General features: G+C 40.7%; 2 protein-coding genes across 2 annotated transcripts; both read right to left on the reverse strand.

The window, feature by feature from the left end:
- Positions 1 to 5,074: 5,074 nt before the first annotated feature.
- On the reverse strand, positions 5,075 to 10,467 carry LOC127374992 (transmembrane protein 182). Its single transcript, XM_051420748.1, has 5 exons — positions 10,148 to 10,467; positions 8,328 to 8,451; positions 7,886 to 7,984; positions 6,846 to 6,983; positions 5,075 to 5,687 (listed from the first exon to the last, which is right to left on the reverse strand). The coding sequence occupies exons 1-5, from the start codon at positions 10,313 to 10,315 to the stop codon at positions 5,467 to 5,469; spliced, it is 750 nt and encodes a 249-aa protein (XP_051276708.1). The 5' UTR covers positions 10,316 to 10,467; the 3' UTR covers positions 5,075 to 5,466.
- A 118-nt stretch (positions 10,468 to 10,585) lies between these two features.
- LOC127374983 (sodium/hydrogen exchanger 2-like) lies at positions 10,586 to 16,206 on the reverse strand. The gene is made up of 13 exons (XM_051420734.1): positions 15,954 to 16,206; positions 15,142 to 15,364; positions 14,581 to 14,821; positions 14,241 to 14,491; positions 13,919 to 14,136; positions 13,602 to 13,798; positions 13,374 to 13,463; positions 13,023 to 13,093; positions 12,689 to 12,823; positions 12,308 to 12,404; positions 12,056 to 12,184; positions 11,627 to 11,687; positions 10,586 to 11,203 (listed from the first exon to the last, which is right to left on the reverse strand). Exons 1-13 carry the CDS (start codon positions 16,204 to 16,206, stop codon positions 11,013 to 11,015), a joined length of 2,157 nt encoding a protein of 718 aa, XP_051276694.1. The 3' UTR covers positions 10,586 to 11,012.
- Positions 16,207 to 16,903: the final 697 nt, after the last annotated feature.

The raw sequence follows: 16,903 nt of genomic DNA on the forward strand, positions 1-16,903 counted from the left end.
CTACTGTATCATGGCTTGCTATGTAGTAGAGCCTTCCTTGTTGTATAGATAACAGCCATTCCGACAGACACACACACACACACACACACACACACACACACACACACACACGCACACACTCACACATCCGTCTTTACTGTTTTCTTGCTATCATCATCAGATGTGTGTGTAAGTGATCCTGTCTTTGTGAGGTTAATTGAAGGCAGGAGCTCTGACTGTCTGAGACATAATCTGTCTGCATGAACAGTGTGCATATGTGTGTGTGTGTGTGTGTGTGTGTGTGTGTGTGTGTGTGTGTTTTAGGGGAGGGATGTCTTTAATAAGACCACACTAGTTATTTATACAAAAATAGAAAAGGAAACACACAACAACTCTTCTCTATCCCTCCACCTGCTCCCTCTCTAACTCAACTACCCAGCAATACAGATTAGCCGCGTGTGTGTGTGTGTGTGTGTGTGAGGGGTGGTGGGGCCGTTCCTGGGGATTTAGGGTGTACAAAAGAAACAAAAAAAGAAAGAGTGCTGCCATAAGGCTTGCTATTCTCTCATATCAGCTTATTATCAGTCATTTTTGACAGGAGAAAAACCTTTATCTTGGAGAGACTGTGTCTGTCTGGGCCTGCGCGTGAGCGCACACACACACACACACAATAAGAGCCACGCTCAGGGCCTTGCGGGCTAGGGCTCACACACACAGAGCAGGTAATCGGCTCACTAGTAGAGTTAGGGGGTTAGAGAAAGGAAGCAAAGAGCTCTCACTAAGTGTGTCCCCCTCTTTGACTGGATTAGAGCTCACCAGTATTCAGTCCAGGTGCTCCAGAGGACGGAGGGGTGAGGGGTCCACATAGAGTTAATTTTCCCTACCTTGTGTGAGACCACGTCCTGCTGTTTTCTGTCTGACACATCAGATATAGGGGACCTTTTCAAATAGTGGAACATTCGCTGCCGTACCTGAAAATTATATGGATCTATGCATTTTGTATCCGCGCATACACATACATACAATACATACTCATTTCCATTAATTAACAAGACGTATGCTCTTTGAGTTCCTTGGGTCTGTTGGGGTTAATTTGCAAACCATTTATTACTTTATTATCATGTCATGTCTTTATTCACGTGACGCTCACTACGCCATATGCATAATATTATTACGCCATAATTGCTGACACTTCAAGTGCAAGATTATTTCTTCCTTAAATGAAGTGATAGTGTGTTTCCATTGTTGTGGATGACAGGGGAGGAGACATAAGAGTTAATTAACTATGATTAGGAAGAGCTACAGTCACTGAACAAGCCAGGGTTCTAGCTCAATACTCTGCTCAGTAATTGCTTCCTTTACTTTCCTTTCCTTCACTTTCCTTTCCTTTCCACTCACTGCCCACTTATATTTTCCTCTTCTGTCCATCCATGCATGGGAGATTTTCCTTTTGAAGAGGAGAGCTGGAGAGCCCTCTGCTGGCTGATTGTGGTGATTCAACCACAGGCATAAAATAAGTGAACCGTTTATCTAGACTGGGGATATTAGTTTGCTGGACAGCTGGAAGTTTGTACAATTTGTATGGATTATTAATATATCTTCCAGATTTTAGTGGGTTGTGTGTTTGACTCATCAAAGTTATCCAAATAATTCAGTAGAGTCTTTTAAGACTGATATCAGATAATGGCCACATTCAAAACAACACAGTCAGACACAGAGACGCTATCATTGTGATTAAAATGGAAACCAAACCCAAGCAACAGATATTTTAAGAAATGTTTAAAACATTCTCACATTTTTAGACTTTGGATATCAAGACCTTCATCCACAGCAGACAGAAGACGACCCTGATGCTTTATTCATATTGTATTTTGAGTGTTTTCATTGTTATTCCATACAAACAGGAGGTGAAGATTAATTCCACCTTCAATTCAGTTCACTTTTATTTGTATAGAGCCAAATCATAACAGAAGTTATCTGAGGACTCTTTTAATATAGATCAGGTCTAGACCGTACTCTTTATAAAAAGTATTTTTAAGAGTTAAATGATTATTGAGAAAGGCAGCATTTGAATCTTGTCTTTGGTCTAAAGAAAGATCTGTCAACAACTGCCAGATTTCTGTTAAATTTGTTTTGAATAGTGCGGACCCCTGACCTGTGCCCCCACGAGCCAATATTTCAACTGGTGAAAAATGAAAACTAAATGGCAGATTTTCACGATATTTGTTAAGCACATCCATGCTCCTCTGAGTATTGACCCGTTTGACTTTAGCTGTGACTTTTCATCCAGTGCCACCCTCGGAAAAAAAAATTCACACTGTAACCCCGTTATTGGTTAAGCATCTAAGAATTCATAAAGTCCTGCAACTGCCAAAGTTGTAGAGGTTCATAGAGAAAGTGCAAACACTACACAGAAAGGAGCAGGCCGCTTACTGCTGTGAGGCAGTGGTGCTAACCACTGAGCCACTGATGCGACCAGTGTGTGTTGCTCTAAATGGTACCACCTGCAGTTCAGTTTGACCTTACTACCTTAACTTAAATTTCCAACTCCCCCTTTTTCAGAGTCTGAACTGTAACTGACACTTCAGCTCCTTTTAGTGTTCACAATTCAACCACGACACTATAACTCCTTTCAGCGCTTGTTCTTCAACTGATACTTTTAAGTCTGTAACTCCAGTACCAGTGAAAATATTAAGGCTTTCAACTGCATTTTTTTTGTATGATCCGATGAATAATCTTTTTTCACTGGTCAGGGAGGGAAAAAAAGCTGTTTTTCTGACTTACGCTTACAGATAATAGAGATTTGTGGTGTTCAAAGCAGTGAACAATATGTAAAACTGTGATGTTTCTTTCCATAAACAATGTTATTCTGGAACAGACAAAGACAAGTAATTCTGTAAAAAGTAGTTCCAATGAAAACTGTTCACTGTGAAGTCTGTGGATTAGTAACTGGGGGCATTGTTATGGGAAATACATGCTGCTATTGAGTTTTTTTAATCTAATTTTACCCCTATTGTTTTGGGATGGTGGCAGCAATCTCAGAGACGAAGATAAAAGAAAATATCCCTCTGCTCTGTATGGTGCTGATTTTTCTTTTCCTTATGCTCTTTTTCTTTATCTTTAAATTGTGCAGATTCATCTCTCAAACAGCTCTGTTACTATACTATTATGTGTTTTGTGCTTTTTCGCTCTTTATTCTCTCTCTTCTTGGCTTCTTCACTTTTTTTTCTTATTTTTTTATCTATCATACTGTCTTAAGGCTTCTTCAGATCAGTGGAGTGTTTCCTTGTGGTTGAAATGCTATCAAATAAAAAAATTAACTCAGATATGAGAACTCCCAGCATATAAAGCCTCATAGTTTGATATTCTTGTTTCATTGAAACACTTTTATTTAAACACTTACAGACAATTAAAGCATTATATATCATGAAATCTTCACTTAGATTAAAACTCATTATAATAAAATCTCATTGTAAATGATCAGTGACAATCATGTAAAAGACCACATCCACAATGTACCAAAATTAGAGGGTATCCTCTGACATCACAACACAGTAAACCTATCTGACCTACAGCATTTGATGGCTATAGTGCTATACTACAGCAGTACTCTGAATCTTACATAAGTCAGCTCTAGGATCAGCATATGTTTATGTGCAGTATAGTTTAGTAATTAACAATGTGTTCTGGACAGTTTGGTGGCAGCATGTGTGTGTGTGCTTGAATGTGTATTTTTATGTGTTTGATCAGTGGTTTCTTTGAAGCAAACATGCCACCCCCCCTCTCCCCTTCCTCTCCACCACTCTTGCTCCTCAGTAGAGCAGATGAAAGCTGATATGTGTGATTGAGGGTCCACCCGCTAGTTTCCACACACTGCCCATTCAGACCAATGAAAAAGGAGGATGATCTAATATTGTGGCAGTTATGATACGATCACAAGTCTGTGCTTCCCGTTTGGATAAGACTGAGGAAAGGAAATAATGTGTCATTTTGTCTGTATGTCAGCAGAGTGTCCGTTAGAGGGTTTCTGAATTTAAAGTTTGTGTTAACGCATTGGGAGGGACAGGGAAACAAACTAGTATGAAGCAGGAAAGAGAAAGGATTTTAGTGAGGGAGTGAAATGTGATTGGGGTGAAGGAGGCAGGTGGCCGGCCTGCTGTACACCAACCAAACCCACAAACAGCTGTTCATTTCTCAAAGCCCTCTTGTGCCCCCCTACAAGCATCAATTCTCTCTCTATCCCCCCTATATCCATCCGTCTCCTGCTCCACCCCCCACCCCCGCCTCTCTATCCAAACCTACCGTTTCTGTCTCCAGTCCATCCACCAGTTCCTCCCTCCCAGCTCACTCCAGCTCCAGCTATCCTACTTTGATGGCGTGCCAAAGGCAGGACAGGGGACACAGCTGGTTCACCCATACATGTCTCACCTTTTGCTCTATGGACATGTGCAGCATTAATAACATCAACAGTTTTACTGTCAGTACAATGACAGGTTGAAACTGAGTGGAAGATATTTAAACTCACAATATTGGTTTGAAAAAACAGTCTTGGCACACCATATGTTGCTCCTGGCACCAATGCCAGTATCATACACATACACACCATATTAATACCATAAACTGTAACACTCCCTTATTGTCATTATCATTGTCTCCGACTCCAAGTTGGCGTTATGTAATACCACCCTATTATGTAATAACTTGACAAACTGTAAAACATTTTCACTTCAATGTAATAACACCTGCTTTTTGTAATAAACAACATGAACACAATATGTGTTATATATTTTCCCTGCATTTTGTAATAAAATATCACATATTGTGGTTATTACAAAATGTAGGAGTTGTACTTTTTTATGATGATATTGTAATAATGTGGTACATTATGTAATGCCCAACCAAAATGCCATCTGTACACATGTTATGATTTTAACAAATAATCTAAATGAAACTTCCCAAATACCAAATTAGACTCTTATGATCTGTGGTCCACCTACTTGGAGTCATAGTTGACTCTGATAGTCTAAATAGCCACATAAAGGCAACAACAAGATCAGTTTGTTATCATCTTACAAATGCAGCCAAACTCAGAGACTTCATGACAAATGCTTTTATTTCTAGCTGGACTGACTACTGCAGTGGTCTTTGACAAAAACACCATCAAAATTCTTCAGCTTATTCAAAATGCAGTTCATAAAATAAGTGTGCCTCCCACATTTTGTAATAGCCACCACAATATGTAATTATTTATCACAAAATGTGGGGAAATGAATTACATATTAAGTTCAGGCTGTTTACTACTAAATGTGGCAGATTGTTACAAAATGCAGGTGAAGTGAAAATGTATTACAGTTTGCCGAGTTATTACATGATGTGTTGTACAACGTCTTTCCAGCCAGTATTCACATCCCACAAGTGTGCTACCAAGTCCCAATGCAGGACATAAAAAGGTCAGTCCTTTCTTCCCCTTCAGGCCAGATGGCAAGCTCACTTTCTGGCATGCAACGCACGGCCCACCAGCATGAAGACCAACCCAGAGATGAGCTCCAGAGGCACGCCGGCAGCCGCCACCATGAACGACAGGCCGTAGAGCACTGAAACCTGCGCCTGTGGACACTCCTCTCCTCTCTCCTGCAGGATGTAGCGCTTCACCTCCACCGCCTCCATCCACAGTACGTAGAGCAGCAGCGTTAACAGGAACAAGCAGGCTGGAAAGTGATATAAACAGTGCTTGGTCAGATTACTTTGAAATGTAGTCAGTTACTGAAAAGAAATTTCATGGGAATTAATGAATCCAGTGGTTCCTAACCTTTGACCTTAAGGCACTCCTTTTCTATCACTGAGTAAAGTGATAACACTCAATACGATATACTATATACTTTATACTCAATGTTTTATGATAACAGTACAGACAAACTAATAAACTGAACTTGCATTTCTCCCATGGGGTATCAATAAAGGAACATTTTATCTTATCTGTACAAAAAAAACAAATAGTGAATGCAATAACTGCAGGAAGTTTATGTCAAACAAGCTATTTGAAAACATTTCTCCTGTGAATATTGCATCAGAGATTAGTTTTCCTGATATTTTTATATATAAATATAAATAAAGAGGTTTAATACACCCCTTAACAATCTTCTGTGAAGCTTTAGTCATGAATCTGATGGATTATAAAAACATTGTAAAATCTGAATACTTTTGGATTACTTCAAACTCACACATAAAAAATATTGCATCTTATACTAAATAAATGGATGCAGCCACCAAAAAAGTCTTCTTTGCTTTAAACATCTCAATGCAAATAAAATACATTTAGGATATTCAGCATTTACAGTTGGTAAAATCAAATTACCAAATATCATTGCACATTGGAATAACATGAGATTTACCCCATTTCCCCATCAGGATCTAGACCCCAGAGGGTTATTAATAGAGCATTAGTTATCGTGACAATGTAATCAAGTAATTGTTGACAATGCTAATCTGGTCTGACTATAGTTACTTATTTTTGTAATCTTATTACGTAGTCCTGATTACACATAACCCAACACTGGACATAAAGAGTATCAGAGACACATGGAGACACAGATAGAGGCCGTCACTGCCGTGAGTAACACCAGAGGAATGCAGCTCCTACTCATCTCTACTGTTACCACGGTAGCAGTGTTTAAACCTGCTGTTGGTATAGCGACAGCACTGCAATGTGACATCTGCTGCTCTGTTTGTCATGTGACAGGTATGAACAGTTGACAGCAGCGGCAGCAATGGCTGCAACATGTGTTTGTGTCTGTAGATATACCTCTTCCCCCCTGGGAGCAGATAAATACTATGAACTCCACACATGTACACAGACTGTATTTTACCAGCAGCGATGAGGAAAGCACCACCCAGCTTGTACAGTTTGTGGCTGATGAAGGGGACGCCACAGACCAAGAGGAAGGCTCCTGTTAGAGCTGCGACCAGGCCAAGGATTATCAGCACAGTCCAGAAACCCCGAAACACTGCAAGAAATACAACCAGGCCACCATCAGAGCAGTTACCTATCCATGTATTTAGCAACCTGGGGTGACAATCTACAATTAAAGAAATCATTTTTATGAAATACACTTATAAGCTTTTTTGCCAAGAGTTAGATAGTCTTATCTGTCCATTAAATACTGTATGAAGGTACAGCCAGGAGACTTTAGTGGCTGTTTTATGGGCAAATGTCAGTTTTTTAGACTAACTTGACTACTTTTAGGTCAATACATAAATAAAGTATTTATTTTTGGCAGTGTGGAGACTTCCATTTTGGGATATGTGTGGGTTGGAGTGTTACACTGGGAGTTTTTGACCCATGACTGCAGTATTTCTAATATTCTAGCAATGACCCTGGTTTGCATGTGTAATAAATACAATATATGAACATGATCTTTGCACTTAATGCTTTCCCAATTCATTTATTTGCTTCTTAAGATGAACCCATGAGCCTTCAGCTCACTGTTACTGTATAATGCTGGTGATATTTTATTGTTATTCTCACTGTGAATGAGCAAATGCACATGGTGTATTTGTTTGTATGTGTGTGAGGAAGTTTTTTGTGTTTATGTGTGTGTACAGCTGGGTGACAAAGAAGTCACAACTTACTGAGAGTGTCTTAGTAAGGTGTTAAGCCAACACAAACCTCCAGAACAGCTTAAATGCTCCTTGGCATAGATTACAAGTTTGAGGAACTACAAGAGGGATAAAACACTATTTTTATAAGAGATATTACTTCATTCGTTGTGTTTATGATTTTCCACTCATCAGCTCTCATGCCCTGTACAGAGGCATCTGCATTAATTATGTTATTTCACTTTCATTTGTTTGTGCAGTTCTTTTCCTCCAGTATGTCATCCGTCTGTAATGTGAGTGAGTGTGTTACCTGCTGTAGCATCATAACTTGGATGAGGCACCTGTCCAAGTGCAACAGGCAGAGGGAAGAGGTAACCATGGACACAGACCTTGGATTCTGGCTGGTTTGCTGCAAAGAAAAGGTAAAAATAAAAACAATTTAAGCCTCAAAAAACTTCCAGAGTCAAAGAAATATGATGTGGTTCTAAAGAAAGGAGACATGCACCATACAGGGAAAAATAAGAAACACCACATGAGAGCAGAATTTAGAGAAAAGCCAAAAACACCCCAAATGCCAACACAATCTTCTTGTTCTCCTGTATATTTTCTGTCAAATATCCAAATTATAGACATTTTTCTTTCCTGCACTTGTCAGCATGTCAAGCACACCACACCACGGAGCATGAGACATGCAACCACATTGGACAAGCCCCAACGAAAACTTTTTGCCGCCTCAGAAGGCCCACACATACTGAAGAGAGTGGCCAGGACTGCATGGGCTGTGGGCTCCACCTGAAACACACAGCGCCAGAAGAAGCCCTCGTGGTGCAGAGTGAGAGACGGAGGAGAAGCAGTGACAGCTTCCACTAACAGGCTCTAAATGAGAAAAAGAGACAGACTGACATCAGCAGACAAACGACAAAAAGAGATGGACGTGTGTAAAGATGGCTGAACCTTAATTTCTGTCAGCTTTGTCAACACGTCTCTGCTGGCTGCTCCATGTGATTCTGTACTTCAGTGGTGCCATGGCTTCAAACGTGGTTCTGATTATGGCCTGCTCGTCTGTGAGGTTTTCAAGGGGAACTTATGAAACACGCATGAGTGATACTCTCCATTTGCTTGTCAGAAATATGATTGATGGTGCTGAATAACACGCAGCAACTTTAATCATCCGCTTTTATTTAAAATGAAAGACTTTTTGTGCTGTGATCTTAGGGAGGAGTTCACCGGGGGATTAGTTTTTATAAATATATCCCTTATTTTGCATCTTGTGACCTTTCTCACAAATGTGGCATAGAAGAATAATATGTAAAATTAAAGGGGAACTCCACTGAGTTTACTCATGAAGATCAGTTGACTACAGTGAGGAAAGAATTATGTGATGGCCCCGGAGGAGCTTAGGCAAGTTTGAGAAACTACCCTTGATGAAATCATCAGGACTATTTTGACTCGAAGAGACCAGAACTGAGTTTATTTGACAGTGCAGAGGGTGATCCAGGCAGATTGTAGTTACATGGAATACCAAACCTGTTGTTTTATATACAGTAGTACTAAATTGATTTCTCAATTATGTTGTTATAATAGAGGTTTTTTGAGTGATTGAAGCGCTACATGAACCACACAGGAGTCGCAGGGAGAGGGTCAGGTCCAGGGTTTCACATCCAGAGACCCGTCTGTGTTTAGGTTTAGGCAACTCTGATTAAGGTTAGGGAAATATTGTGGTTAAATATGAATTAATACATTGTGTCTCAAGTCATTGCTTACTTTTTCTATATTAAACCAGATGACAATCTTTCCCTAACCAAGTTGCCTAAAAATAACCATAAGTTTAATAATGCAGTAGTCACTATAAAATGATCCTGTATGTAAACAGTGTTGTGAATGCATCTTAGAGCCCACCAGGGAGTACACATATTTAGCCATGCAAGCCATTACATGAGGACTGCAATGTCTGGTCAGGTTCCACCACTTTGGTCCAGAGTTAAATATCTCAACAACTATTGGATGGATTCTTATTAAATTTGTATGGACAGTCACAGCTCCTCCCACTGTTGAACTAATGTCCTTTCTATAAGCTTCAGCCTTTGTGTTTACTGCTAATCAACAAATATAATCATGATAACATAGCGTGCACCACACATAGAGGGTCTGAAAAAAAGATGCGATTTGCTGCATGATTGGAAGTTTAGTGTCCAGTGTTTTTGGAGTTTGGCCCATACTAAAAGTCACAAAAGTCAAACAAAGAGTCTGGGTGTCTTGACCTTTGCTGCATTGATTTGGTCCATTCTCTTTTAAATCTGTTTCTCCAAAGTCCCAAAACTTAAGACTAAAATATTTTGGTAAATGTCCTATAGTGGCGTAGCGTGCACACTACTGTCTACATAATATCTGATCATGTTCCACATTGGTCATTTGTGGTCTCACATGTGATATTTCAGTGATAAAAATAATGCACTGGTGTGACTATTATTATTTGTTGGAGGTCACACAGCAAGTAGTGAGGTTTGCCTTCACTGTATTTATTTATGTGAGTGAATGTCAACAGCTACGTACACTCATGTTTATGTCCTACCTCAGTCCCATTGGCATCTTTTTCTAGTGTTTTTTGCGTCGGCCATGTATACGGTCCACAGTTGTCGCTTGCCACCAGCCAGTAGTCTGTACCAAAGGCTAGGAAGAAACACAGAGTCCCTAATGCCCCAAATATCCCCGCAGCCAAGGTTGCAGCGCCCACCCTCATAACTCCAGCCTAAAACCTCCTTTACTGTGCTCTTTCTCTTCAGCTTTCACTCTTCTGGCCAGTAATTCCTCAGGTCCCTACTGGTGTCCACTCTGCAATCCTCTGCCCCAGTCCTACAGAAAACAGCCTGGCTCTCCCAGCCACTCCCTGGCATGCTGGGAGCTGTGGTCGAAAGACGTTTCAGTAACTGAGGAGGTCAGGCAGGGGGGCAGGAGTTATTTTAGGAAGCAGTAAGCCTGTCCTTGTCAAATTACAGATGGGTGTGTGTGGTGCATTTATAAATGAAACAAGGAGAGGCAGGATGGTTTGTGTGGACAGTGAGTATCAGTATTTATGACTGCAAGGTATTTCTAAGGGAGGTGTTACACTTGGAGCGCCACTTTGAAAATAAATTAGACTAGAGATGCAAATGACCCTCAAACCCTCTTCTGAAGGTGTTCAGGAGGTAAAACAGAGTTAAGGAAAGCAGTAGCTGGCAAAAACTCAAAATGATAAAACCAGAAGTTGAATTAGTTATTCAATTATTACAGTTTTAATTGGAAGATGACCATGAAATTGATAAAAGCTTTCATCAACCCAGTCTTCAAAACCCACAACTCTATGGCTGAATAAATATGAGGTATCACTTTATGGAGCCAGTTTGAAATGACTGAACACACTGAATTCATTGGTTTACTGTCTTTCTCACAGTCTGTCTTCATTGCTGCTTCTCGTTCTCCAAAACAAAGCTCAGTTGTTTCTTAGGAGCTCTTCCCACAGGCACTTGGTGGTGTGGAGAGATCTGGTCCTCTCTGGCGGCTGAAGGCTTTGGATCCACTGGCCCCGTCTGAGCTGAGGCTGCTGGTGCTGATAGGTCCTGGAGGACAGGCCTCGGGCTTGTGGAGCAAACTGCCAAGAGAAGACCCACAGTCAGAAAAGTCATACTAAAGCTGCCAAATATCAAGAGGTAGATAAGGGAGGGACAACTTGATATGCGCCTGTATTCTTATACTGAAAGCTTGAGAGAAAGCAGAGGAGCGGAGAGACAAACTACTAGAATTGTGCATGAATACAAACAGTTATTTCTTGAGTTATAATTTTAGCTTGAACAGTCTTTCTGTTGAACTCCCTGACATCCCTTTACCAGTGATTGTCTTATCCCACTGCAGTGTCTTAAATAAAGACACATAAGGAAACACATCATACATAAATAAATACATGTTTGGGACCTCAGTCTGGGATAAAGGTTGTAAACTTGAAGGAAAAACTGCAGATATTGTCTAATATGTGGTTTTTGTACATCTGTAGGACTTAAATTGTCTTTGACTTTACCTGTGTGAGACCTGTTGAGTCCTGGTCTCACTCTGCGTGAGCCATTGAACTCATCCTCCCCCTGTCACAATGGAAGTACACAGTAAAACCATTTGTGTGCTTGATAGTCCAAAAAACAAAAAGTAACCTAAAAAAAAGTCGCATTTATTCTGTTTTAAATAATTCTAACTCAATCAATTTGATGAATAAATTAAACTCAATCAATTAAGCTCACTGACACACTCATTCTTTGAGTAAAGTGGCATTTTCTTGACAGGACATAACATTGTGATTTATACTATTAATACTTAAAAAAAGAGATTTTGTCATAAATAAATGAGTTCTTTCATGAAAAATAAGTGCATACTTATACACACAAACACATTTAAAAGTTAAAACACATTGTCAAGGATAAAATCATTTTGGCGTTACTTTATATGGATACAGTACCTGTGGCCAGTGTGTGATTGTATTATACGTGTATCTCTCTCCCAGACTCTGGTGTCTGTAAAGAGGCTTTCTCGTTCTTTCTGTGGTGGCGTCCTGGTGCAAAGTGTGTCTGCTGTAGGCTGGTGTTTGCTGGAGTGACAACACATGCACAAACCCAAATAATAGGGGGATAGTTACACATACCTACAGTGCATGTTATCATGTAATCCCTTAGTCAAAACATAGGAACACAAACCAAAGCTGTGAATTTACCTTGTTGTTGAAGTTTTGAAGGTTTCTGGAGAGAATTCGTCTGATGCTGTCCATCTCCTCTGGTAAGAGGGGACGGCTGTGGGAGCGAGGGTCCACTCTAAAAGTGAGGTGTGAATATTCATAGCCATTTGGTCAAAAAACTATGTCATGAAGACTGACATTTAATCAGTTTTCAGTGACAAGGGATTCCCACAAACATTTTGTGTTGTACCATGGTCCACCACTGGGGGACAGATTTGAATTGGCACTTATAACATTGAAGGTCATAAAACTTTTCTTAGGTTTTTTAGGACCCTCATGGGACTCATTCAGTGAAGTCCCAGAGATCCGTGAATCCTACTACGAGAGACAGTGACATAAATCAAAAAAGGGTTTTCTCACACTCGTGGCGCCTCCTCGTCTCCCCTCTGCTCCCTTCTCTCCAGCTCCTGGTAAACTCTGAGGATGCTGGAGCGAGCCTGGTGATCCTCACGTATCAGGAAACGACGAAGGTACTTCCTGTTGAACTGTTCAAACCTTACACACACGCACAAACAATATATATACATTACAGTTACAGGTTGACATTATCACAGTCCTGACTGTGAAAAATGATCAGAAACTTTTGCATGTGGTATCTGCTGCCATCTACTGGTAGTTTTAGGTCTTATTTTTATGGGAAACAAAAGCAGAAGGTGAACTCAAAGTGAAAAGATACAAAATAAAGAGAACTAACTTGTCTTTCCAGTAGTGTTGTCCCCAGTATCCAACCACATCCTCGATTCCTGCCAGCAGGTGGTCAATGAGCTTAAAGGAGACATGATGGAAGCATATAATTCATATTATTATGCTCTAATGAAAACATAGTTGTGCATGTTATTATTGTTATTAAGTTACACACTTGACCTTTAATGTAATCTCACTATGTAATCTTTATTACTATAAAAATAGCTGAGGTGTATGTTGCACCTCAATGAAAAGACTTTAATCTCTAATTACATCTGAAATACACCATACTAATAACACATAAACAGTATATTTTTTATTCCCTAAAGACCATATTGCAGGCTATGCTGTCTTTTCTCACCCTGCTGTGTATCTCCTCACTGACAGTAGGCAGAGCTCTCTTCTTCCTCTTCACATCCAGCAGCTCCACTAGTGGCTTAATAGTCATCCCCTGGAAACCAGACAAAACCAAACTCAACAAATACAACCAAACATTCCAAACAACCATGAAGCCAAACAAATGCAATACAAAGAAGAACAACTACCATCTGAAAATACAGAAACTTATCTTATTATTAAAATCTTTCACCTGTACAAAGACAGTGAAGAGGATGACCACGATGGTAGTTGTGATGAAGAGTCTTTTCTTTGGGAAGTCATCAATCAGGAAGACGAGGGAAAAACAGATCGCCCCTCTCAGGCCTCCGTAGGCGATGATGAATTGATCTCGAAAGGTCACAGCGTTCCTCCGGAGTTTGTTCACCACAGCAGTCAGCAGGAGAACTCCTTCAAAGGACAGGAAATGGGTTAATACCTCTAATTTAACAACTGTTTATCAAATGTATCTGGCCAGAGCATCATTGTTAAGTCATCTGTTTTTTGTTCAGGAAAGGTTTTTAAAGCTACCTGTGGCCCTCCAGACGAGACAGAGCAGCAGCGTGGAGCAGACAAAGGGCCAGCTCCACATATGGACATCCTGTATTGTGGACACGCCCAGGAAAATGAAGATCAGGGTTTCACTGACGCTGCTCCACATCTTCAGGAAGTACTGGATGCTAGTTTTGCTGCGCTCGGACACATTAGCCTCCACATACTGCTTCATGGTCACAGCACAGGTCACAATGCTGCAAATGTGGGTAAAAAACAAAGTATATATAAGACATAATAAAATTTTAGTAAGCTACACATTTAGACTTTCCGTTTGAAGTTTATACTCAGCAGCACTCACGCCATGATACCAGAGAGGTGAAGCATCTCTGAGGTCAGGTACGACAAGTAGGAGTAGAGGAAGACAAAGAGCGGGGCAATGACCTGGGCTCTAGAGGTAAATCGTGAGGTGAGGGCTGCCACCAGGCCAAAGAAGAGGCCAACAAACAGGCCGCCAAGGCCTACCACTACCACCCTGCATCCCCCCAGCAGCACATCAACCCCCGACACTGACGGCAAACGCAGGAAGGATTCAAACAGCTTGTAGAGGACCTGGAAGGAAGAGAGATGTATTTTGTACGCACAGAATAGGTTTATTTTATTTTATTTTGAGACCACCTGGTGTCCACCTCTCCCCTCACCACAGTAACGGCGTCGTTGAGCAGTGACTCTCCAAACACCAGGATATGAAGCTGTTCGTTAACATGCATTTCCTGGAAGACGGAGAGCACGGCTACGGGGTCGACGGCAGCGATCAGGGAGCCAAACAGCAGGCAGTGGAGCAGAGAGACGTCACCCAGAGAGCTCTGCGCCAGCAGACACACACCGTACAGAGACAAGCCGATGCCCAACACGTTCCATAAGGTTCCCAGCACTGCATACCTGGAGATAGATACAAAATCTAAATTTACAGGAAACAGGAATGATACTGCTTGGCAAGGTGGTCAAGATAACAAAGAATACTTGAAGCCAGGTGTCCCCAGTATAACTTTTCCCTCAAACCTCCCTTAATTGATTATTTGGTCACTTAAGCACAAGAAACACAGCATACAACTCTGATATGTAATCGCCTTAGTTGATATGGTGAATTCTGAAAAAAAAACTGTCTACTAATATTTTAAAATGTTTAAGAAAAAGTGTATTCAACAGTTTTTGTCTAACACACACAACACTAAGATTTAAAATACTGATTGTGTACTAACCAGAGGATGGTGCCGAGGTTTTCAAAGAACAGCCTCCCTGGCAGGAAGTATCCTGCGTCCAAGACGATGGGCGGGAGCAGGAAGAGGAAGAAAGCATCAGCGCTGAGAGTCGGGGGAGCAGAGTGGCGAACACCGTAGATCACCCCTCCAACCAGGAGACCCACCATAATGAGGAGACAGCTCTCCGGGACGACTGCTGGGACTCGACCTGACCAGTGGAAACCTGGAGGTGGGAGACAGAGAAGATAAAAGGATGTCATGCTAATTGGATTCAACAATGTGGTGACTTTTTGAGCTGCAAGAATTTTTACTCTGTCACTGGCTGAAAACACAGAAGCAGAACTACAACAACAGCTCATACACTTCATATACTGTAATATGCACACACATCTGGGTGCTTGTGTTGGCTTTATATATTCTAAATTTCAATACATTCCCTTATTACATCCTTGAAAGAATGACACATTTTTGAATGGGATTGCTTAAAAAAAAGTAAAGTCAGTTCATAAAGTTCATAAAGCATTTGTATCAGTTCTATTAAAAATGCAGATTAGATATGTTTTGTTTTTTTTCCTGTGTGTCTTTATAATGTAAATATGCAAATAAGAAATCTGAAAATAAAGATGATCATGGTTCTGGTAAACCACTAGGATTACTTACTCAGTTGATGAAGTTACTTGTAACTAACATAACAAACCCTGAAGCATTTTTAGAAAACTTTTTTAAACCCTCTGCAACATCTAACCACCTCCAATTGCATCTTAACTAATGTTGGCTTTTCATGTTTGAGCAGAAAACCAGTTACAGCTTACCCAGCTTGGCCAGTGAGGCCAGCATGATCCACAGCACAATCTCAAAGGGAGCCTGCACATGGTGATAGTCGACGCTGAAAACCCTCAGCGCCATGGGCAGATCCACAGACAGGCTGCCATCACTACTGTTGAAGCCCAGCATTGGGGGCAGGTTGCGGGGCTGAGGGAGCTGGGCAGGGGGGGTCAGGGCCAAACATATAGGCCACAACAGGCAGGCAGAGAGCAGCAGAGAGAGAGTCCGCAGAGCAGCCATCCTGCAGCCATGCTCGGACAACAGGACAGAGAGAGACAGGGAGAGAATAGGATAGGGGTTATGGAGATAGGGGGAGGGCGAGCAGCACGCACACATACACACACATATACACACACAGCACAACCTGACCACAACTCATACAACTACTAATGTGCACAGGAATCCCTGAGCTAGCATTGTTATCCAACCAGCAGCACAGAGCTAAACACACACACACACACACACACACACACACACACACACACACACAAACACACACACAAAATGCATTCCTATATCACCAACAGTGGACTAATATTCTACACTGACTAAATGTGGACCAATATTTAAAAAATGAATTTTCATTTTTCACTATACAAGTTAAAAAATGCATTTAATAGTCTTTTTAAAAATTCCAAGAGTAAGTAAGTAAGTAAGTAAGTAAGTAAGTAAAGCTTTATTTATATAGCACCTTTTTGACACGGAGATCCAGAGGGGACTTGGGGGACTACCTATCGACCTACCTTTGTCCTGCAACAGAACTGTTTATGGTGAACACTGACTGTAAGTAGTAAGTGAATGTCAAAAATAGATATAATATATTTAACTATATTGTTTTTAACATTTAAACATCATTAATGTTTTACCTGTAAATTACTTATTATTACTTACTTGGGTACCTACACCAATAATATCATACATTTATCAAAATCTTATT

Source organism: Dicentrarchus labrax, unplaced genomic scaffold, assembly GCF_905237075.1.
Source record: "Dicentrarchus labrax unplaced genomic scaffold, dlabrax2021, whole genome shotgun sequence".
NCBI classification, from domain to species: domain Eukaryota; kingdom Metazoa; phylum Chordata; class Actinopteri; family Moronidae; genus Dicentrarchus; species Dicentrarchus labrax.

Bases quoted from the DNA above. Each gene is read 5' to 3' on its own strand.
- LOC127374992 (XM_051420748.1), bottom strand. From the start codon at position 10,315: ATGAGGGTGGGCGCTGCAACCTTGGCTGCGGGGATATTTGGGGCATTA. The intron at 8,452-10,147 runs GTAGGACATAAA...TTTCTCATTTAG, and splicing joins AAGATGCCAATGGGACTGAG to AGCCTGTTAGTGGAAGCTGT. The intron at 6,984-7,885 runs GTAACACACTCA...TATTTCTTGCAG, and splicing joins AAGTTATGATGCTACAGCAG to TGTTTCGGGGTTTCTGGACT.
- LOC127374983 (XM_051420734.1), bottom strand. From the start codon at position 16,206: ATGGCTGCTCTGCGGACTCTCTCTCTGCTGCTCTCTGCCTGCCTGTTG. The intron at 14,137-14,240 runs GTGAGTGCTGCT...CCACATTTGCAG, and splicing joins CACCTCTCTGGTATCATGGC to CATTGTGACCTGTGCTGTGA. The intron at 13,464-13,601 runs GTGAAAGATTTT...TCTGGTTTCCAG, and splicing joins TCTTCACTGTCTTTGTACAG to GGGATGACTATTAAGCCACT.